The sequence below is a fragment of the Schistocerca americana genome, chromosome 6 (assembly GCF_021461395.2).
Source record: "Schistocerca americana isolate TAMUIC-IGC-003095 chromosome 6, iqSchAmer2.1, whole genome shotgun sequence".
Lineage (NCBI taxonomy): Eukaryota > Metazoa > Arthropoda > Insecta > Orthoptera > Acrididae > Schistocerca > Schistocerca americana.
In genome coordinates this window covers 24,719,185-24,744,771 of record NC_060124.1, presented here as the reverse complement: position 1 = coordinate 24,744,771, position 25,587 = coordinate 24,719,185, and the positions used below count along the sequence as shown (strand labels likewise).

Genomic DNA, 25,587 nt, shown 5'->3' with positions numbered 1-25,587 from the left:
CTGTCGATTCACTGAATGTAGAATGATACATGAGATTTGTTTAGCCCACACCCTACGAAGAGTTGCAGAAGACATTCATAGTAAATACAGTGATGTTAACAAATTTACTGAGTTTGATAAAAAGGTATTTTTGAAAGCCCCTTCATGTGTTGCAGCAATTAAGTTGTTAGTTCCAGACATTTCCTTATCACTATCTCCCATTTTGACAAGATGGGGGTCCTGGATTGATGCCTGAAACTACTGCTGCCAGAACTTCAGCTATGAAAAGCATAACTGATTTATTCAATAGCAGTGAACCCGCTTCAATTAGACTAGCCCAAGAATTTATGTCTAATGCTGAAATTCAGCTCAAGAATTAATGTCTAATGCTGGAATTTTGGCAATCCTTCAAAATAAAATAAAATTTTGGTTTTATTCCTGCTGCGGAGCAATCAGAATTGCTACTAATGATACATATAGAACAACTGAAAAATTGTGAATAAATTAGAACCTGTTTTTGGTAAAACAGAAAAAGAAGTTGTGCACCACTTCAAAGATTTTGATGAGTGAAAAGTTCTCTCTTAATCATTTAGGTTCAAAAGATGGTCCATATTAAATGTGTACTTTTTCTGTCAGCTGAAGTAGAAAGAAGTTTTTTGAAGTAGAAGGCTTTGTTGGCTAATTTGTACAATTTGTACAAGGTTTCATGGTCTTCAGTCTCAATCCTGGGTTAATGAGCTCTTCATGCTACTCTATCCTGTACAAGTCTCTTCATCTCCGAATAACTATTGCAACCTACATGCTTCTGAACCTGCTTACTATATTCATCCCTTGGTCTCCCTCTAACAGTAACTTGGTGATCACCAGATGTCTCATAATATGTCCTATCAACCAATCCATTCTTCTAGTCAGATTGCGCCACAAATATTTTTCAGCCCAGTTCTAGTCAGAATCCCCCTCATTAGTTATGGGATCTACACATCTAACCTTCAGCATTCTTCTGTAGCACCACATTTCAAAAGTGTTTATTCTCTTCTTGTCTAAACTGTTTACCATCCATGTCTTATTTCCATACATGGTTAGACTCCATACTAAAACTTTGAAAAACTTCTTAATACTTGAATCTATATTCAGTGTTAACATATTGTCTTCTTCAGAAATTATTTACTTGCCATTGCATCATTCATTGTATGTTACAACTCAGAGCTCTTAAACTGAAGTAGAAAAGAGTATGGAAAAAAACATACATCATAGGTTAACAATGTTCTGTTACTGTTAATAACAAGCATACAACAACATCAAATTCCCTAGTTTAGCTTGCTTCTCATTTGCATTTTATTTTTAAACAAATAGTTCATTATCATGAATTGACTTACTAATTTATTTTACAATAGAAATTTTATCTCATTTTAATACTGTTAAGTCATTTTTTATGTTTTGTGCTTATTTTTGTTTTAACAGCATATATTTGTGATTATGGTGATCTTTAGTTCCTAAAAATCCTAGCTCCATTCATTACCAATCACCAACATCAGCACCATCACAATCAGCTGTTTCGAGTGGATCCAATGTCTTTCTTGTCATTTGCCTCTAATGAAATGGAATTCTCAAGTAGATAGAAGGTGTAAATTTCAAAAAATCAAACACACTCATATTCTTCTGGGGGTCAGTTTGTTGCTATGCAACTGAAACTTCCCCAGCTGAGAACTGCTTTGGCTGTCCCATCATTGATGGTTTCAAATTAAGTAATCTGAGTGAATGTCATACTTTGGAAAATAAAAAGTTTAGTTTTAGATCACAAACTACAGCTTTCAACACTCAAAGCTCTTCCACTGAGCCTGAAGCCAATTTTGTTTCTCATCCATTTGTATTTCTCTTTCTTCCATTGACAACATGTTTTTATCATGTAAATTAATCCTGCTTTCACAGACTACTACTGTTTAAACTGTTTAATTGTGTTATCATGTATGAATGCCTGAAAATGTTGTAAATCATTAACATGGGATAAGAAGAAGACATACAAAGAGTGAGGGATGCTGCTGAAATGTATAATCATGATATAATTAGCATATAATGACTGGAGCAAAAAATCATTTCATTTCTTGTGATATGCCCTGTCTTCCCATATTTACTTGATGAAAGAGTAATATTAATTTATTGTCACCCTCACAGTTATAATGTTTGCTACCAAGAAACGAAATGGTAATAATGCCTAATGCTAGTAGCAGCAATAGGAGGAGATGGGAACCATTTTTGGAAGAACTGATGCTGTGATATGTAAATAGTGAATATTTAATTTTACATTGGCAATGGACATTGTTACAAAATTAGTTAAAAAATAACAGTAAATTACTGCTCTATAACCCAGCTTCTGCAAAGGTTCCTACAGGATGAAAATGGTATGCCTCCAGACACAGATTTCTACTCAGATTATCATCTGCCTGTCAGCTTCTATAGATTCGAGAGATTGTATGGGGAATTCAATGACAGTCTTTATATTTTTCAATTAAAGACATACCTGAGATTTCATTATATGAATACCTGGTGTCTGACAGCAGTGATCCCCTTCCTTTCCTTTCTTCCCCTCTCCACCTTCATTTTACACATCTGACATTTTGTTAGTCACATTTCATTCACAAAATTGTGTTCAGATACAGAAAATTTTTTCTACCAAATTTTTGCCTTTTGTTGCATTTAGTTGATTGTCCATAAGCTGGTACTAGTTGGACATCTTTCATTTTAAAATAACTAATAAAGTCCTCCTTCCTGCATGAATACCATTTCCTCGTTGTTGAAGAAACATGTATTCCAGCAGCTGTGGCACTATAAATAGGTGTTGATATATTTTTTTCTTAAAAATTTAAATGTACACACAAGTGTGTTATAAACAGAAGGGCATAAACTTTATCACCTTTGTTCACGTTATACTCCAGTTTGTTGTACTGTACCTTTTATTTCCTGTGGCTGCCTATGTAATTTAGCCAAAAATCTATACTAATGCAACGTGCCATTTTCTGCTCAGGAATGCTCAACAACATTAGAGTTCCAAGTTAGGTCTAAGTCATAACATAATATATATTTAAATTACACTAAAAAATATTTGTGTAGATTGACATGTTAGTGTCGCCTGCTGTACACCAATTTTCTTCTTCTAAAATTAATTTTTGTTGCTATGACTTAGACCCAAATTCCAAACAGGTGATATTCAAGCATTGCTCTGCTGCAGATGGCATGCTGCATCAGTACATACAAGGAGCGTTTGAAAAGTCTGTGTAAAAATAAAAACTACTTACTTGTTTGGGGTAAACCTTTTTTTATTTTTCGACATAGTCTCCTTTTAGACTTATACACTTCGTCCAATGCTGTTCTAATTTGTTGACCCTTCTGAATAATAGTAATTGTCCAAGTCTGCAAAATAGCTATTAGTTGCTGCAATCACCTCCTTGCTTGAATAAAATCTTTGTCCCGCCAGCCATTTCTTCAAACTGGGGAACAAATAGCAGTTCGAGGGAGCCTACTCTGGAGAATAGGGGGGATGTGAAATGAGTTGGAATCCTATTTCCATTAATTTTGCGACCACAGCTGCTGAGGTGTGTGCTGGTGCATTGTCATTCTGGTGCATTGTCTTGATGGAAAAGGACTTTTTTATGGTCCAATGGCCGGCGTTTTTCTTGCAGCTTGGTTTTCATATGGTCCAATAACGATGAATAATATTCACCTGTAATAGTTTTACCCTTTTCCAGATGGTCAATGAGGATTATCCTTTGCGAGTCCCAAAAGACAGTCGCCAAAACCTTTCCAGTTGAAGGAATGGTCTTCGCCTTTTTTGGTGCAGATTCTCACTTCGTAACCCATTGTTTAGACTGTTGTTTGGTCTCAGGTGTATAGTAATGTATCCATGTTTCATCCACAGTGACGAAATGACGCTTAAAGTCCTGTGGATTCTTCCTGAACAGCTGCAAACCATCCTTGCAACACTTCACACGATTCCATTTTTGGTCAAGCTTGAGCAATTGCGGAACCCATCTTGCAGATAGCTTTCTCATGTCCAAATGTTTATGCAAAATATTATGTACCCATTCATTTGAGATGCTCACAGCACTAGCAATCTCATGCACCTTAACTTTTCTGTAATCCATCACAATATCATGGATTTTATCAATGATTTCTGCAGTCGTAACCTCCACAGGGCATCCAGCATCACTTGTGCCCATATGGCCACTCTGAAAATTTTGAAAACACTTATAAACTATTCTAATCGAAGGTGCATAGTCACCGTAATGTTTATCAAGCATCTCTTTAGTCTCCTGAGGCGTTCTGCCTTTCATGAAGTAATGTTTAATCACCACAAGAAATTCCTTTTTGTCCATTTTTTGACAATCACTCGACTTCCTTGATTCACACGAATGCCAAACACAGAGAAATAGACCAATATGGCTGAAACTTGGTGTGCGTTCTTTCCCAAGATGCTACCAACTAAACATGACCTTGATACGCGCCAGTGATGCCATCTCTTGGGCTTTGCATGGAATTTTCAAATGCCCCTCGTACCTGTGGGTATAATGGATAGGCGCTAACAGGGAACACATAATATAAAATAAGGTATAGCAGATAGAGCATCATTTAAACAACAGCGATAAATTTCATGTTCAAGGGTTCTTATGCACATCTTGTGTATATCAGAATTTCAGAAGAAATAAACAAACAACCACTGACTATGCCACAAATGTGATTATTAATGTCTGCACAAAATCAAACAAAATTTGTGTTTGTGCAAGAAGACAGACTTTGTTAATCATATTTTGGCAAATTTGGAAACAGAGCTTTAAGTCCATGTCTCTTTCTTTTTATATTTTCTTCTATTTGTATGATTAATTCTATTCACCATTGCATCATACCTCCATTCAAGAAGATGAAAACTTACAATGATGAAAAAGTACAAATGCATAATAATGTCTCTCTCTATCAGCCATTGCTTCTTGGTGTTAAGTGTGATTTTCATACTTGGTTACAATACTGTTAGGTGCAGAAGGCACAAGTACAACTCACAAGTTCTGAGTTGTGTGTCCTCAGTCCACACCACTGTTAATTTTCTGAATAAGGAATTTTAGTTCAAGAAGTCAGATATAGTATCATTTCCAGCAACACTTTCATAATTATAACTTTTGTTGTATTTTTGTATGTCATATTCATGAAAAATATTCATCTCATAATAATTAAGTTTGCAAAGAAACAGGTTTTTTAGATTTCTCCTTGCTGTATGGAGACAGAATATAGATTGAAATTACAATGAAATGAACACCCTTAGCTGCTTACAGGCGTTGACATACGTCAACGGGGACAGATGAAAATGTGTGTTCCGATCGGGATCCGAACCCAGGATCTCCTGCTTACATGGCAGACGCTCTATCCATCTGAGCCACTGAGGACACAGAGGATAGCACGACTGCAGGGATTTATCTCTGGCACGCCTCCCGCGAAACCCACATTCTCAACGTATTGTCCCGCACTACATTCCTTTCATCTGTCCCCGTTGACGTATGTCAACACCTGTAAGCAGCTAAGGGTGTTCATTTCATTGTAATTTCATTCTAACGAGCTGCATGGTCACCAATGGTATCTGTTCTTTTGGACATCTTAGTATATATAAGGCTCACCGGTCACTTGACCATCTTCTTCTTCTGTGCGAATGCACGAACAGTGCCTGAACTCTTACAGGAATTGGCAAAGCGCCGCGAGTAATGAGTATAATGGGCGGGGGCACTACGAATGTAGTGCGGGACAATACATTGAGTATGTGGGTTTTGTGAGAGGCATGCCGGAGATAAATCCCCGCAGTCGCGCTATCCTCTGTGTCCTCGGTGGCTCAGACGTATAGAGCGTCTGCCATGTAAGCAGGAGATCCCGGGTTCGGATCCCGGTTGGGGCACACATTTTCATCATCCCCGTTGACGTATGTCAACACCTGTAAGCAGCCAAGGGTGTTCATTTCATTGTAATTTCATTCTAACGAGCTGCATGGTCACCGATGGTATCTGTTCTTTCAGACATGTATTAGTGTATAGAATATATATTCATTGGATAGACTGCTCACTGCTCATACATTACTGGGAGCAGGCAGATAACAGAAGAACAAGAAGGAAAAAATAACTCCAGTCAAAATATAGTGATTTACCATCTTTAAATCACAAATGAAGTGCACGTTTGATCTGCATAATTATGAGCACATTTAAGAATTCTCTGTCATTCCTTTTTTTTTTACATTTTGATAAAAACTTGTTTCACAATCTTATAAATACCATCAATAGGCTTACAAGTACTGGAATGAATTTGTCAAGTGAACTTTCTGCTTCATCAAACTGGAGTGTCTTGATTGTATGAGATGTATGTGTTACAAAATATGTAACATAAGTATTGTGGCAAATGATAACTAAATTATCTCATTATTACTGTGGTTTTACTTTCTCTTTTTCATTATTTGAGTTTGGGAACCTCTAACTTAGGATGGATACAACAGGAGCTGGAACTGATCCACCCTATGAGCAGTCCAACATTTTATCACTCCTTGTTTGCTTACATTTATTCAGTACTACTCATCATTCTACTACGAACTCTATTATTACACAACTTGATACTTCGGACAAGGATGATGTATTACATTAACTTTTTATACATAAATATAACTGAAAGTTAACAACCAAGTTTCTTTATTTATGTTTAAAACACAAAGAGACATAAACAGCAGTTTTGCTTAAACTGTACACAAATACTGTAAAAAACAGCAAGGCACAAAAATCTTGTGTCATGGTAACATTGAAACCATTTATATAAATTTCTTTTTCATCATTTTTACAAATCTGGAAAAAGGATAAATGAACAGACATCCATAAAAAGCTCTTTGAAAATATGCATAAGTTCTGTACTAATATTTCAAAATTCTCAAAATTTCAAGCACCAAAACACAGCATATACAACACAGCTCTCAACAAGAGTTTAAGTGTAACACACTATACTAATACACTAACAGTGACACAAATACTGTCTTGAAAACAACAACAGTATTGTAACTTCATATCAAATCTGACAGATTGTGTGTGTTATTTGAAACTAAAAACTCAGAGTTGCCATTAACAATGTGCAAGCACATTCATTGGTGAGAATAATGACTTTAGAAAAATTTTATAAAAACATGCAAATAATTGCACACAATGGACGTTCAAGTTTGCCAGTTTGACAGTGACACATCTGACTAGTATTCACTACTTCAAAAAATATGTCTTTTATCAATACACTATATTATCTGTACACAAATGATAGTGTATTCATGGATATATTAACCAATCAACATTTTATAAAGATTTTAATTACTGTACAATAATATTCAAACATCTTATTGCGTAATAAAAGATATATGTAAACTACACTAATATTCTTATATGTAATTTGTACCTTTCTGTAAAAGACAGCAATAAGCTTTCAGTATAAAAAGGATTATTACATGAATCAAAAAACAAGATAGAAAATTATATATATTTTGGTATAGCAATATGCATAGGAATAGAGACCAACAGCACAAAATGCTCTTAGCCCACATAAACAGTACAAATAAATACTTGATGTCTTTTCTTTATCTACAGAAAAATATGCTGTACAACAATAGTATTAATTTAAAACAGAAAATTACAACAGAATCTTAGGTCACAACATTTGGTACATATTTTCCATTTCTTAAAAGTACTACAATGAAGCTTTGCAAAAAAACAGCATCTAGTCACTAAAATGACTGCCTCAGTTTGCACAACACTTCTAACACTATGGTGCAGGCTATATACTATTGAGAGAGCTTTGATTCCTTCTATTTAGACTATTACGAAAAATATTTGCTCCCTAAAAATCATAATCTACAACAACAAAGTCAAAGCATCCAAATAATAAGTAATTGCTAATGTGTTAGATTATACCTGCACTACAAGAGGTGTAAAAAGACAAACAGGAAAGGGAAACAGAAATATGTCATTACAGTGACTCATGATATATCACCTTTTCACATTACAAAATATCTCCCTACTTGAGTTTTACATATAACTCTTTCATGCAATGGTTAATTATCAGTTGCAATATGTGTTTATAACGTTATACTTTAATGGAAAAAATAATTTGCTGAACATTATGTGGAAGTTATGACATTGGTGTGATTACTGATTGTCTGCTTAATTCTATTGAAAATAAACATTTATGAAAGTGGTATGGTGATAAGCCAAGAGGGGCCAGATGATCTTCAATCTTTAAACACTAAAATACAGTCATTCATCAGACAAGACAAATGTTCTAACATAAATAATGGTTTACAAATAGTACTTAGTGTAAAGACTCAGATAAAAGAAACAGAGTTGTGGGTGTGTGGTGTTTCTGCTTAGAATCAAAATTCTCCCCAGCACAAAGCAGTCCCAAAAAAAGAAAATATGAAAACTTTATGATTTCACTAATCCTATGTAAATTAACATTGATTCACTGTTACACAGACAAGTGACCTATTTATTCCAATAAGATTAATTAAACAGTCACCACAAGTGTCATTTATATATAGATTACCCTGAAACAAGTTACAGTTCGGAAGCAATAAAAATTGAAAATTACACTCCCCATGCTACTTAAACTTGAAAATCAAGAATGTAGTATACATACAAGCATAATACATTATTGCACCCAATGGTATTGAACAAAGAGATATGAAGAGCATAAATACAATTAAAACTGCACCAGGCAACTACAGAACAGAAATTAACATTGAATGCAAAATAAAATGATGATAAAGCAATCAATGTGTGACAGAAGAATACTTCAGAAACTTTAGCATTGGGACAATGTACAACAAAATTTGAAAGTGGAGAAGCTGCCAGATCACAAATAGGTAAACAGTTGACATAAAAAAAAGCAGCCAGTGACATTATGGTGAAGCTACCACTTTCTGAAAGAATATCTATCTTCTGATTATAGAGAAGTTTTTGTTCCAAATGCAGATTGCTTTTTAAAATGAAGAAGAAGAAGAAGAAGGTATTATGAACTGTTATGATCTGTGGTAACTGATGTTGAAATAATGTTCGTATGTTTTGCATCATGTGTGAACTTTTAGAAGCTTTGAAGATCAGTAAGAAAGGTTGCTAACAATTATATTACAGAAGCAATCAGTTAACTTTTATGGTACTCTAATTCTTAAAATTAGTTAGTTAATGAATTATAATTATTCAATTAGTTTTATTCCTACTGGCATGAAGACTGGGGATTAATATGTTCAAAGATCATTCTCTACTTTTCATTTTTGTTTTTTCCCCCTTGCCCTCAATGAGTAAAGTAAACATGTTCTTAACAACTATCTAAACATTTCATTAACTGAAGACTATGTTAGACATTCTGAAAATCAAGATGAACAATGTTGTATGCAAATGTTAGAAGATCAGAAATAGTAGTATCAATAAATAGTATTCTCCATAGTTTATATATATAATACAAAAAAATGATCCATTGAAAAATGAAAAATTGTAACAGGTAAGAGAGACAACTAGAGACACATTGTAGTCTTCAAAATATGAAAAAAGTTAGGATAAACTGCACAAGACTGATGGCTAAGTGGCGATGAAAACAACCTACTAGCCTCTTGGGACCTGCATATTAATAATATGGAGGCATTTATAAACCTGTTAGCCGACTGGAAGGATAGCTTCTGAGCAACACTTCATGAGACAACGCACTATAATATCAATGACACAGTCATATTACTACCTATCATCAAAGTTGTGTTGTAGTACACATACTTTAGGAGGGACTGAAGGAAGGAAGATTAGGTTGTAACATCCTGTCTCATAAAAGATGAAGCACATAAGCTCAGATTTCGGAGAGAGTACGAAATGAAACCTGCCATTCCCTTTCCATGGAGTCATCCTGGCATTCATCTAAGGCTATTTAGTGAAATGGCAAGAAGCCTAAAGCTGATGGCTGGGCAAAGATTTTAACAATCATCTTACCAAATATAAGACCACTGTCTCATACATCGAAGGATTCCTTCATTTTGTGGCTGCATCTCATTATATTGTCATTATGAAATTTCATTTCTTTGTGTGAAATGTACTGAATTCTTTGTCATTGTTGTTATTATTAATTCATATGTGCCACAGATATTTCTGAAAGAGATTTCTGAAACTCATCTGTTGCAGTCAAATTTCTCACTTTTATCTGACAACGAATCATGCACTGTATTAAAAGGGCTACATATGGTCAAAACTTGACAATGACCGAATGTGTAAAGGCATAATTGCTACAGCCCTCTATCTTCTCTACATTTATAAAATTAATTATGAATATCATTAAGGTACTGACAATTTTATTTTAATAGATAACCTTGTACTGAAACTTTTCTACATCCATCCTAAGTTATCCATAAATAAAAACTGCATCTAAATCCTCAAGGCATACTGTTGAGAAATCAATATATGATAATGCTCCTGAAACTCAAATAATCTTCATAGTCAGAAGAAGACTGATGCTTATCAGTAATTAGTAAATGAATAACAACTTTTATTACCTATAATTACCAACTGAATATTTACTCTTGTGATAAACTGTGTCTACAAAAATTAACACTAACATACTATTAAAGCTTATCACACTTATTTGCATATATAATGAGCAATAAAGCACTTACCCATGAGCAAATATTGTGCTTATAATGCTAAACACGGATAATATGCAAAGGGATATGAGGAATGGTAGTCCCCAATAATGTATATACCAAATAGCTCCTATTTGGAGAACAATCTGCACAAATTCCACACTATTCTACAAAAACTGTGATATGCTTAGGGAATATTTTAAGTGGAAACAGTACAACAATATGCAGAAAATAGTCTTTCCACTAAAGTTTTAAACAGATTTACAATTATTCACTCTTGTGGGAGCAAATAGTTTTGAAGTGTACATAAAATCCATGACATGGAAGTCATACCGATAGTTTGGACACAATGAATTACACAAATTACATTTTAAAATACAACAGTAACCAAAGTATGGCAAGTATTGCAACATTATTTATGAATTGCGTAGCAGTGTGTGAGGAGCTTAGTAGCTAACATGGGTCTATAAGCAATCTTATGATTCAGATTTCCTCAAGTACACAAGCAGTTCATTAGCTACTAAGATACTGAATTACTTATCTAAAATACACTGCATCATACATAAGTGACAATACAATTATGTGGAAAAACAGAGAATACGGTGTGTTGAAAATTTGCAATGTTTGCATTGTTTGGCAGCTAGAACACACTAATCAAATGTTCTTGCAAGAAGAAAAACTGTCTAATGATAATTCATACAATGTGCTGAATCAGTTTTTTAGTTACTTGAATCAAAATGCACAGTTCAATTGGCTTCTTATTTGTCCTCTAATGCACTAGAAGTCTTTCCTTCTTAACTAATACTCTACAGTACATTCAAACAGCTCTTGGATCTACACTGTGCAAGACAGGGAGCATGTGAAAAACTGAATGTGAGAAGGCAGTACCAATTCACAACAGAAAAACAAGTAACTACACAGAGCTTGAGTCAGTAGTCATCTGTGCTAGTGAATGGCACCGTTGTTCTAGTCGCTGGACGCTCTGATGAAGATATGCATTTTCTACATATAAATCCTTGACAAGGAGGTCAGCCGATGCCAGCCGCCCAGTCTGTAAGGGGAGAGAGAAAAAAGAAAATGCACACTATAATTTGTCACTGTTTGAAAATAAATAATCACGGAATTAAATTGCTCACGGCCATTGTCAGTTTGGCCAAACATACACTCAAGAATTAGTTAATACCTACTCATTTACCCATTCATTCATCACATTCCACATGTACCATCAAAGAAAGACATCGTAGAAACTTAATCTGTGTGCTGTATTAACAATAAATTATCACTATTTTATTGCTATTCACACTTATGCCTTCTAAATTTAACCAAGTAAATTAGTAAGAAAGCCACCACTTTTTCACTGCTGTCCCCTCAGTTTTACTATATAGCTGCTGTTTCTCTGCTATTCACAGACTAATATTTAATAGATTTTACTATTGTATTCTTCAAAGAAAATATGTTTACATCCATAAATACTGAATCCTATTTATAGTACACTAGCATTTTCCCCATGGCTTTGCCTATATATGCTGACAAAATTGTTGGCTTGCTGCAGTGGCCAGTCTCTTGAGTTGGTTGACACTTTGAAAAACTCAAATAAGAGAAAAATTGCATTTCACACTTTTAAAGTATTCCAAGTCAACTAAATGCAGTAAAATAATACCAACAGATCATGTCCAAACTCTTTTACATATCTCCCCTACCATCCCTACAGGTAGTACAGTTATCTTATTCAAACAGAATTTGTATGCAAATAATAAGTCAAGTAACTCCGCCTAAGCCGGTCCCAAGCCCGGTTGTAAAAGGAGGAGGGGGAGGAGTAACACCTCGTAAAAAAACCTTGGTTCACCTGGCCCGGGTGATAGTACCTTGTGAGGGTCCCTTGCCAGGGATACGGCGAAGACCTCAACGGTAGTGAAGACGGAGATGAAGATCATCGGTACGGCGGAACTGGCGGAAGAGGCAAGCATTATCAACAAGATAAAGCATATTGAAAAGCCCAGACACGTCTGTGTGGCAACCACCGGTACTCTGGCCAGCGTCTGTTCACCATGTGAGGTGCGGCTGAACACCAAGCTCCAGGAACTAACAATCCCTGGTTCTAACTACCCAGCATTAGCTGGAACTTAATTACAAGCAGTATGATTCGTACAAGTAAAATTAATATTACCCCAGGTGGCCAATCCACTCGCCCTGTGGCGACAACCAAGCTATCGGATTCTGGGGAGCTTGGGCTCGTACGACAGAGAAAGTCGGAGTTCTCTAGTAAACGTCCACGAAAGTCCCATACATTTATTGGCACTTTTAACATTCAGACACTAATTCAGACAGGCAAACTTCATAATCTTACAACAGAACTCAACAAACAGAAAATTCAAATCCTTGCTCTCCAAGAGACCAGATTCACTGATTCAGAAACAATAGACTACAACAATTACCGTATCTTTAAAAGTAAAACAGACAAGAAAATTGGCAAAGGAGCTGCAATATTTGGCATGGCTTTTATTGTAAATAAGGACACCCTTGACTCTGTTATAGACATGAATCAAATCAGTAACAGACTAATGACCATGCGAATCAAGCACACCAACAAAATATATACATTTATTAATGTTCATGCACCTACCAACATTGCCAACAAAAAAGAACCGGAGAAGACAGAAAAATTTTGGGAAAAACTCGAAACTGAAATGTCCAAAATTCCAAAGGAGGATGTAAAAATTCTTCTAGGGGATTTCAACGCGCAAATTGGCAAAGAGAGGAAATATAAAAAAACAGTCGGTAATTACCCTGCACACAAATTCACAAACAAGAACGGCATGAGACTCATCGAGTTATGTCAGCAAAACAACCTAAAAATCGTGACAACATCACTTCGAAAAGACCCCAAGAAACAAAAAACATGGAGATCACCAAACCTTCAGCTTGGTGAATTTCAAATAGACCATGTTGCGATCTCCTATGACTTCCAGAAAGAAATACACGACGTTCAAGTCCGCAGAGGGGCAAATATAGATTCTGACCACTACCTTACCAGAGTTAAAATTAAATTCACTCCAAAAAGGAAACGCCAAAGGAAATCACCACTAATTCCCAAATTTGACTTGAAAAATATCAAGGAATCAGAAATTACAGAAGCATGGGATAAACAACCAACAAACAACTGGAAAGATTTCCGAACGAAAATTATACAGAAAGCAAGAGATTTGATTCCGTTAAAGAAAATATCCAAGCATCCATGGTGGAATTCGAATTGTGATAAGGCATTAGAAGAGAGACAACAAGCCTTTTTAAATTACAATTGTGACAAATCAGAAACCACACAACAAACATTTTTCAAAGTGAGAAAACAAACAGCTAAAATACTTAGACAAACTAAAAGAAAATACCTTAATGAACAGCTAAACACAATTGAAGAAAACTTTAAGAACCACAACACTCAAGATTTTTATAAAATATTCGCAAATCAAATCAAAGGATACACTCCACAAAATCTCTGCTTCCGGAAACAGAATGGAAAATTGGCACTAACTAACAAAGAAAATTGCCAAGAACTAGCTAAATATTTCTCACAACTCCTAAATTGCCCACAACCAAGTACAAGATTCCCCAGATTACAACCAGAACACACGAATGAGACTTCACTACCACCATCTCAAGAAGAAATTTATAGTCACATTAGAAAACTCAAAAATAATAAATCATCGGGAGAAGATGGAATTGTAGCTGAACTACTGAAAAACCTTGGTCCAAATTCGTTAAAAGAGATCACTAGCATCATCAAAGAAATTTGGCAGACAGAAAATATCCCAGAGGAGTGGAAGTGTGCACTAATTCACCCATTGCACAAAAAGGGAGAGAGATCAGACGTAAACAACTACAGAGGCATTTCACTTTTACCAGTTACCTACAAAATTCTATCTGCATGTCTCCTAAAGAGGGCACAAGAACAACTAGAACATACAATTTCAGACTACCAAGCAGGCTTTCGTCCTAATAGATCATGCCCGGAACAGATATTCAACCTTAAAACTATTTTAAAGATTAAAGCAATCAGGTCAAAACCAATAATCTGCACATTCGTTGATTTCAAAAAGGCATACGATTCCATAGACAGACAGTCTCTATGTCACATTCTCGAAGAACGAGGCCTAGACACTAAAACCCGAAAACTAATTGAACAAACACTAACAGAAACCAAATCAAAAATTAAATTCAGAGGGGAAATTTCGGAACCATTCTCAATTAAAACAGGAGTAAGACAAGGAGATGGGATCTCACCACTATTATTCAATATAGTTTTGGACAAAGTTATGAAAGAATGGGAAGTAACACTAAGGAAACAAAGCTTTTGGAAGCCAATTGAACTAGGAAGAGGTAAAGGAAAATTGAACATCCCTTATTTAGCGTTTGCAGATGACTTGGCAATTATAACTGACAGTGAAGAAACAGCAGTAAAACAAATTGAGACACTTAAAGAATGTGCTGAGAAGGTTGGCCTGCAAATCTCCTTTGAGAAGACAGAATTCATCTGCTCAAAATTAGATATTTCGAAACTAAAATCAAAGTATGGTGAAATAACTAGAGTCAAGCACTTTAAGTATCTCGGTGAAGTTATTGAACCAACAGGACTTGAGAAAATAGCACAAAAAAACCGATTACAGAAAATCAAGAAAGTATTCGGACTTATTCAAAATATATATAACAAGAAATGTCTATCAAAAGGCACTAAAATCAGACACTACAACACAGTCATCAAACCAACAGTCACATATGCAAGTGAAACACTCTCCCTGAATAGAAAATTAGATTTACACGAAATTAAGAAAGTAGAGAGAAAAATTATTAGAAAAATCCTAGGACCACGATACACACAAGATGGATACAGGCTGCAGACTACCGAGACAACCGAAAAAATATCAAACATCGAGGCAGATATCAGGAAGAGGCGGATGAAGTTTTATGGACATATAGACAGATTACCTGGAAACAGGTTAACTAAACGTCTATTGGACTATATGACATCACTTAAGGCAACAATACCCTGGGTAACTGAAGTTAAGAAGGATTTGAAAAAGGCAAAAATTGACATAACAAACACATCAGACCGGGATACATTCAGAAGAAAAATCGACAAGTGGAAGTTTACTCCAGAGACGGAATCTAAACCTTTCCGACCAAAGTGGACCGAAGAAAGGAAGAAGGCCTTTGGGGAGGCAATGAAGAAATACTGGAGAAATAAGAAGAACATTAAGAAATGTTAATCACCTGCTTATCGTTCTCCCATGGGGACATTCGCTAATAATAATAATAATAATAATAAGTCAAGTATACACCAAATTTGGTAGAAATTGCTCCTTGAGTTATGCTCTTACAATTCATCTCAATACTCATCTATAGGGATGCTATGAGGTTCTTACTGTCACAGTAATTCTCCAATGATATTTGTACCAAGTTTGGTGGAAACGCTTCAGTCATTACAGAGAGAGGCAGATATGTTATTGTCTTTACGACCCCTGTCCCACACACACATATATTTTTACATATCACAGCTTCTCACCCGCACACCCATCCCCCTACAATAGGTTTGTACAAATAATGAGACATGTATATAAAAAGTTTGTTGAAATTGCCACACATGCTATGTCAGCCCCTTTTCTCCCCCACCCCTTTGGGAGGAAGGTTGTTCTTACAGCCTCAGAAACCTCCACAGCTGTGCACACGCAACAACTCACCAAAGTTTCTTTGTAATTGGATGAATGGTATAGGAGTGCATAGAAGAGAAACATTCACTTTTACATAGATAAGGATTATTACATGTTATGCAACTTTATAACAAACACTGCTATCTTCCATGTGCGTAACAGAAATTTTAAATCCTAAATCTAGATATTCAGACATTTCCCAAAAGAGTGGGTAATGAGGTGCGTTTCTCTTTGCCTTTTGAACTGGCAGGGATATCCAATTTTTTGCTTTATGTTAGACAGGAGCTTGCTGATTATATCATCACCAGAGTATGCAACTACACTCAGAACCTTGGACACAGAAGTAATGTACACATGAAATTTTTCTTGCATCTTGTATTACCACTGAAACTGACTTTTATCAGCAATAAAATCTGCAAAGCAGTAAATATATTGAAAAGTAATGTTATCTTTATAATGACGAAGAAAACCGCCACGCCAAAATTTTTCTGCATGAAAATGAAGCTGTGCATTAAATGAAAATTCTCCAACATTCCTTCAAGAAACACTATAATTTAAACTATTGTTAAATATCCGGTGCAAGCAATGTTCAGTCTCAAGCAATTGCATTTCACACAACAGTTAGAGGCCATATATCCTCCACATGTGCATTTGCATTTTATTCATTCTCCTACAATTTTTTCGTAAGTAATCATCATCATAGAAGAAGAAAATGAAATAACATATTTAAATTGGGTATTATCTTGTAGGATGACAAATGAAAACATTGGCAACCCAAAACTGCCTGTTAACTTGTCAAATCTAAAAACTATAGAGTCTAAAATTCATTTTATTTTCACTTCTTCATTTTCCGTCATGTTACAGTAAGAAACATTCTATTCTGAAAAGCCTACTTGATGTTGCTATAAAGGATAGAATTCAAATTTTCCATTTACCTGATCCTTGCAAACTGAAGTCTGCTGCAACAACCGTTCCTGCGTAGAGTGAAGAAGTGACTGTAGCTCTGCTATCTCTTCCTTATGCTGCTGCCATGTTTCTGTCAGTTGGAAAAAAAGAACACACACACACCTTTGATAACAAACGGACTACAGGTTAGACAGTTTTACATAAACATAGATCATTGATCTTAGAAATGGAAGGCCTATAAAATTGATGAAGCTGATACTTGTGGTCAATATTGACAAGTAGAAGGCAGCAGTGGAGTTTCCAATTTGGATGAAATGTCTCTCTCTCTCTCTCTCTCTCTCTCTCTCTCTCTCTCTCTCTCTCTCTGTGTGTGTGTGTGTGTGTGTGTGAGAGAGAGAGAGAGAGAGAGAGAGAGAGAGAGAGAGAGGGCAACATTAATGAATGCACGCTGACTTAGGATTTTAACTATTAAAAAAGTACTTACGCTGAAGCATAAGATCTGCATGTTGCTGATACTGCCGTATTTTCTGCTGCAACTCGTGGCAGTAATGCTCCTGCTGACGCAGACGTTCACTCAATGCTTGAAGCATACATGCATCCGGCTGAGACCTCCAATTGCTCCTCTTACCTCCTGTCTGATGTACCTGCTACATCAAAACATCAGTTTATTCACTGAATTAATTCTGCAAACAAAATTTCCTGAAATATCTGACAGCTCATTTTTACTGAACAATTCTTCAATAAACAAATACATAACATTTTAGAATAAAAAACCATATAATTGTCACATCTATGTGACTGTGTCATATTTTATTTTAACTCCTTCATCAAGACACTGTTACTGTTACAGCTCCATATGTCTATTCAATTTTACAGCAGTTGTAGAGATGACATATTTTTACTCTTTAGTGAAATCCACGCTGCAGATTACGTTTGTGACAAGTTAAAAGCTGTGTGCACGATCGAAACACAAACCTGTATTTCTGTTGCCGTGGGATGGAGAGGGAGGGAGATAGAGAGAGAGGGAAGAGGGAGGGAGGAAATGGGAGAGGGAGGGTGGAGATGAAGGAGGTGGAAGGGGAAGGGAGAGGGAAATGGAGACGGAGGGATGGAGGGGAGATGGAAAGAGGGAGAGGAAGAGAGGGGAGATTAAGAGAAGTGTTGAAATTGTTAAAAGCAAAATGGAAGAAAAAATTAAGAGAAATTATTGATAGAAGAACATCTCAGAGTAGCACTTACACTCAAAATTCACAATTATTTATTAATATATTCCAGTCTCCGTCTCCCACAACTGTTTTTTGGCCTCTACATCTCCCTCTAAAGTCATAATACGTGTCCTAACATCCCTCTCCTCCTTCCAGTCACTGTTTTCCACATACACTTTTCCATGCCCATTCTGAAGAGAATCATCTGATTTCTTATGTAAATTTGATTTTTAATATCCTTCTGTAATGTTACATCTCAAACATTGTGATTGTCTTCTTTTCTAACTTTCCCAAGGTTCATGACTCATTTCCATACATGCTGTTTTTCAGACATTTTTAGGAATTTCTTCCTGAAATTAAAGCGAATTGTCGATATTAGAAAACTTATTTTAGTGAGGAATTCCTTCTTTCCCTTTACCATCTTGCTTTTTATATCATCTTTGCTTCGTCCGTCATGCGCTGTTTTTAGCTTTCAAGGCGGCTGAATTCCTTCAGTTTGTCTATTTAGTTGCCCCCAATTTTGATTTTAAATTTTACGCTAATCTCATTTCTGCTACTCCTCTTTACTTTTGTCTTTCTTCAGTTTACTCTCGATCTACAGTCTTTCATCATTCATTCAAAGGTCCTATATTTCTTCATCATTATCACTGAGGGCAGAAATGTCATCAGGTAATCTTATCATTGACATATTTCCACCCTGAATTTTAATTCCATTTCTGAATCTTTCTTTTATTTTCTTTTGCTGAACGGATTGAACAATAATGGAGAAAGGCTCCACCCCTGCCTTAGATCTTTCTATCCTGATCTTTCGTTCCTGGTGTTTCATTCCTATTGTTCGCTCTAGATTTTTGTTCATGTTGTCTACTACCATCTTTCCCTGTAGCTTACCCCTACTTTTCTCATATTTTTGAACACCTTGCACTGTACATATGTTAGGTATACAAACGTTACGGAACAATGTTAATTTTTCCGAATGATTCTATTATCAAGAGCAACATCAAAACTGCCTCTGGTGCTTTTACCTATTCTGGTATCTAATTGCTCGCCATCTAACACATCTTTAATTTTCTTTTTCATTCTTCCGCTTATTGTACTTATCACCAATAATATACACACATATATATATATAAAATATGTGCATCAAATCAGTGGTCTTGCCGAATGGGATACACCGGTTCCCGCCAAATCTTTGAAGTCAAGCAACATCGGGCATGACCTGTACTTGGATGAGTGAGTGTCCGGGTCCATCACATGCCTTTGGCAGTTTTCCCTTTACCTTTCCGACAAAAGGAAAGGAGGGATGGTGGCATAAAGTTCCTGATCACCAATCTTTGTGGCAATGTCCTGCATTAAATTCTGAACCACTCCAGTGTCTACTGGAGTGAGGGCATGTGACACTGTTGACGCTGATGCGTCCTTCGGATGGGGCGTTAAGGGGACCACACCCTGCCTACTAACCCATGTTAATTGAGACAAGTATTTGACCCATTTCTGAAAAAACTATTTGATGCAGGACCTTTAATATTTTCACTGTACGTTACATGATGCTAATAGAGTCAACTGTGCTAAAATCTACTTTATCCATTTTATGGAAATTTTAAGAAATACTTTTTTAAATTTATTAACAAAAAATATTAAGTTTTTTCTGCAGAAAACATTTTTTTGGTGAACATCCTAATGGGGGAATATTAATGAATGTAGTCCCAGAGGTGGCTTTTTATGTTATGCAGAGTCTCTGAAAATTTCATTCATTTATCTATGATAGTTTCTGATAAGGGGCATATGTACTGAAAATTTTAGTTTGCAGGAAACTGACTTTAAAGAAAAAACTTTTGAAATTTGTTACTTACAGTTAATTAAAACTGTCCTGCTGCATATGATGGCCCTTCTTTGGCCTCTGGCAGGTCTTCCAGTTTCTTTTTCACCTTCCTGGATGTTTGTCTTACTTTTTTGGCAATTTCAGATGCAGACCTGCCTGCATCGGCTATCCTCATTTTATTGCAATGTTGCAGCCCAGTGACCATATTTTCACAGGATTAATTCCCAGCTTTTTCAGTACCCAACACTTTCCAATATTACCACAATTGAATGTAATAACAGTATCATGAACTCCTAGTTTCATTGTATGCATGCCTACAAATACAGTTTTAGGAAGGCAGTTCCAAATTATGCTGTTGAAACATTAATTTGGGTTCTGTGTCTGCCCATGCAGACATTTCCTTAGAAGGTCAGGATGATCCAAGTCTCTGAAAATAGGTTTAATTACTGTAATAACAGCAGCAGGAAGAGAACGCTGGTGAGAATAAGATTCTCCAGTTGCCTGAGCCCTATTGTATTTGCACTACGAATTTTCTCCTGATGGACACAATCCATGACATGGCTTATCAACAGTAGAGGATTTATGGAAGAATATGGCCCAAACATCTCTCTTCATTGCCTCCAGATTTTCATTATTTCTCCTAATTGCCTGGCCATAGTATACCTGCAAGTTTCCAATCACACTAGAACAAAACTAACCGTGTGTTGTTTACAAACAGCAGAAACAAAAGAATACTGACCGTTGCATTCCAAGGATAGCCAACACACTCGGGAGTAAAAAAAAAAGGGTCCCTAACGTGCAATGTAGGGGTTATAAAGATCTAAAATATATGCAGAAAAGTGGGTGTGGCACATAAACACACGTGGTAGGAAAATGCTCCTTAAATGCTCAAAAACATTTTCAGCAGAATCCGTTTCAGAGTACTTAAATAAAACCTTAATCTATCAAAATATGATGAAAACCGAAACTCGATTTTTTTCGGCCTGAACTATGGTGCAGTCCCCTTAAAAGTAAATAAGAAAGCTACAGTCGACAAAAGTGACATTAGCAATTTACTCTTCATATGCCCCATGTTTGCTAACCATTCTGGTTTACTTACATTTACAAGCAATGCTGTACAACATTTCCTGAAGTGTGTGTTATTACCAACTAATAAAATGTAGGAACTAGCTAGACAGAGAGAAAGGAGGTGGCAAAACATAAAAATCTACAAGAAAATTATCAAAGCTGAAATATGCACTAGGCGCAATATCAATCTGCTCATTAAGCACTTTATCAGGCTGATTTTTATTACGTTTGCACATCTCCAATGCCTCCAGGAGACTGAGGGTGCACCAACTTGGTGCACTGTGGAGAATGATACTGAAATGTAGACTGTGGAGACTGTTCATACTATACTCTATGGCATCTAACTTACGTACACCCTCAGATAAATGTAAGTGAATTGTGGACACATTACGTGGTCACAAATGCCCTCTAAATTTCACATCAAAAGACCTGATGGTCTGGCTTACATAGTAATGGTCACATGACCACAATACACTCCCAACCTTGAAAACTTGCTTTTCTTTCTTATATTATGTTTACTTCTCCATCATAGCATATTATTTACTTAGAATCCACAGCTGATGTTGGACCTTCTGAAGCACTTATCAATTTGTTGTGATGCTTTACCACAAAATGAGACAGATGCAGCTCTACATTAGCAATATTTTTACTTTCATTAGCTAACTGTGACAAAATCCTCCTCTGTTCAATTGAGAAAATACATGACAAACTGAATACCTTAAAAAAAAATAGCAGTAGCTAACAGGTACAATGAAAAAGATATGATGTGTGCTTGTAACAAAATTAAGAAAGAAGAACAGAGAGGAATTTCATTGCAGTCAGCAAATGATAGGTCAGAAGTGTCCCAATGGCTCTTCATCGTATAGTCTCACAACAAATTGTGAATATATATGTAATAACATCTACTGTATGGAATGCCATACTATATATATGACATATAACTATATGATAATTCTCCCCCAACCAGTGGTCTTGAGGCATATATAGAGTAAGTTATTACAGTGATCTTTTTTTACTACAGATTTCTTATTTAATTTTAACTCTCACAACGTATGCACCTTTTACGGTTATAACATGACTACTGTCTATGTATTCTAGTTCAATATATTCTTATTTTCTCTTTTTGCCACTTGGTGGTCTATACATTTTATGTAAGCATTGAGTTGCCACAGTTTGTATATTTTTATATTTTACTAGGGGTTAATCATCTTTACATATTACTGGAGTGTGTTTTAGATCCATTTATACAGCTGTTCTGATTTACAGAGTACATACTACTGAACTTTTGACTGATCTTTAGTTGGGCACATTTTGTATGCTCATACCAGATATTTTTTGGAGCCATAATCTACAGTTTTAGAGTTATATCTGTAGCTTTTATTAATGGATCATATGTGTGACAACAGTGTTCTTTATGTCCGGTGACAATTGTTTTCCATTTATTTGCGTGAAACTGTGAGCCATTTGGGTGACTGCAATTGTTAAGTGGATGCAGCATGTGCATTCATGTTCTGCTCTACTGTATTTATTAGTGAGCTTCAGTTTTTTCGTTTTGACTACCAATTGCACAGTGCGACAGTACTGTGTAATATTGCAACTTAGTTACACTTACTTTAAATAGAGGTCCCTTCCTCATTACATTTTATTTTTATATATGATATTAAGCACAATTACTTGTGCTTTTATATCTAGTTGCACTAACCCCCACTGGAAAATTCTTTTACACTTAGTACAAAACAATAAACTGTACCATTGTTATATGTAATGACACAATATGTTTAGTATACTGCATCTGCTCAGGTACGGGAACGTTTCCATTTTGCTTAAATTGATTTCTGATTCTGCATTTATGTAGTTTGGATATATTTGTCTGTCAAGCTCCCCCTTTGTATGTACGATTTTAAGCATGGTGATGATCATTATCAATTGAAATTAATAATCTGATTGGTAACTCTTGTGGTCCATGACTAGCATTATACTAAGATAAATATTTCCTGGATTACTGGGAAACTCTACTGTGAAACTGTCACAAAGAGTGACTCCCTAAACACCCTGTGTAGACGTATCTCTTGGAAAAATTCCTATAGTCCATGATCAAAATAATATCTCATGCCAACCCTAAACGGGCAGATACATAATTTGACTGATGAGAAAAATAGTTTCAAATCATTTATGGGACACTATTGGCATTTCTTTCTACAGTGTGAAAAGAAAACTTGCTGATAGGAGTGAGAAATGGGCTCTTGTGTTCAGCTCTACTCCAACTGTCCATGCAGTGTGAATTCCTCCAAACTCTGTATCGGTCTATTGTGATCTTCTTTTCGCTTCAATTAAAATGTCTGGCACTGTACGTGATGATACACACGTAATTCCTGCTACTTTCTTCAGAGGGTGACCTTTGGTACCCCCTTCTGCCCCTGTATCATATCAGCTTTAAACTTCATGTTACAGACATTGAATGAGACAGGCACTGTACTATGCCACATTTACTTACACCCTGAACACTAGCCAGTACACCATGCCAGTTGCCCTAAACCACCTCATTTGAGACCACTGGCAGCTTCCATTATTAAAACATCAGGGTAGCAATGTTTTATCTGGTGAGCTTATTAACTGCAAGAAATTTTTAAATATAGTTTGCAGATTGCACTCTCTTCTTTTCCTTTTTTATCTGGGAAAATTTTGGGGTGAATTACCACATTCCCATTCTAAAAACTATATAACTGCTAGAAGTACTTCCTGTTGAAAATTTCGGGGTGAATTACCACATTCCCATTCTAAAAACTATGTAACTGCTAGAATTACTTCCTGTTGATTCAGTACGAGTACACAATTTGTAATGGAAAAGATTTGATAGACTGGGAGATTGGAAAAATAAACTGACAGAAGAAGAGAATATGCATTAGCAACAAGACCCATAAGTGAAAACCTATTATCTACAGTCTGCAATAGGTAAATTCTAGAACTAAACACAAAATAAACAGACAGCACAAGTAGATTGGAAAAAGGTCAAGCTTCAAAAAAAAAAATGGCGTAATAAACTAAGCATGAAAATGAAATGAACACACAGTGACACAGAAAAGGTACACTTACAGAACAACAGCAAAAATAGATTTAGAAATATTATGTCTGTATATGTCTGTGTCTATGTATATGTGCGGATGGATGTGTGTGTGTGTGTGTGTGTGTGTGTGTGTGTGTGTGTGTGTGTGTGTGCGCGCGCCCCCTAAGGTAAGTCTTTCCGCTCCCAGGATTGGAATGACTCCTTACCCTCTCCCTTAAAACCCACATCCTTTCGTCTTTCCCTCTCCTTCCCTCTTTTCTGATGAAGCAACCATGGGTTGCGAAAGCTTGAATATTTGTGTGTGTGTGTTTGTGTGTTTTTTTATTTTATTGTGTCTATCAACATACCAGCGCTTTCTCGTTTGGTAAGTTACAGCATCTTTGTTTTTTACATATATTTTTCCCACGTGGAATGTTACCAAACGAGATAGTGATGGTATGTTGATACACACAATAAAAAACACAAACACACACACAAATTTCAAGCTTTTGCAACCCAAGGTATTTTTCCCACGTGGAATGTTTCCCTCTATTATATATATTACTGGTAAAAAGGACAATTTTGAAAGGTACAGTGGAGACTGAGACTGTTGTACTGCACATGAGAAAAACCATACAATGGCTACATAGTTTTGATGCATTACAACAAACAGGGAAAAGGCAAAAAAATGAGAGAACAGTATATCATTACATTGCTGAGGGAACTGTTTAATATAATGCATAAAGGAAAGTTGAAATAGTGACAGTTCCACAAATAAAATAAAAATGCTGTCGATGGTTATAATGAAAAGAAACTACACAAAGGTCCTAGCTGGAGTATGTACCATGTACTGACAGGGCCAATGTGCATAAAGAACATAACAGAGATAACTGGAGAGAAGAGGCTGTTAAGGGATAGGTGAATTCAAAAGTTATTTGTGACAATAAGAAATTAAAATGTTCCTATTACACAATGATGATGAAAACTAGGAAAAAGAATAGAAAAAATGTACAAGAAACTACAAAGAATCAACAATCCGTAAACAGTAATGCCCAGAGTAAATTTTTCACTCTGTAGCAGAGGTTGTGCTGATATGAAACTTCCTGGCAGATTAAAACTGAGTGCTGGACTGGGAATCGAACCAGGGACCTCTGCCTTTGGCAGGGAAATGCTTGAATGACTGAGCTATTCAAGCACAA

The 25,587-nt window shown here is 35.9% G+C and overlaps 1 protein-coding gene across 1 annotated transcript in view; it reads right to left on the bottom strand.

The window, feature by feature from the left end:
- Positions 1-6,284: 6,284 nt before the first annotated feature.
- The window catches only part of LOC124619211 (ninein-like protein), a 152,201-nt gene continuing 132,898 nt past the window's right edge, over positions 6,285-25,587 (bottom strand). The window contains exons 19-21 of the mRNA XM_047145431.1: positions 17,738-17,897; positions 17,283-17,383; positions 6,285-11,696 (exon numbers count right to left, since the gene is read on the bottom strand). Coding sequence (XP_047001387.1) covers positions 11,559-11,696; positions 17,283-17,383; positions 17,738-17,897 — 399 coding nt within the window. The 3' untranslated portion in view covers positions 6,285-11,558. The remainder of the gene's footprint in view (positions 11,697-17,282; positions 17,384-17,737; positions 17,898-25,587) is intronic.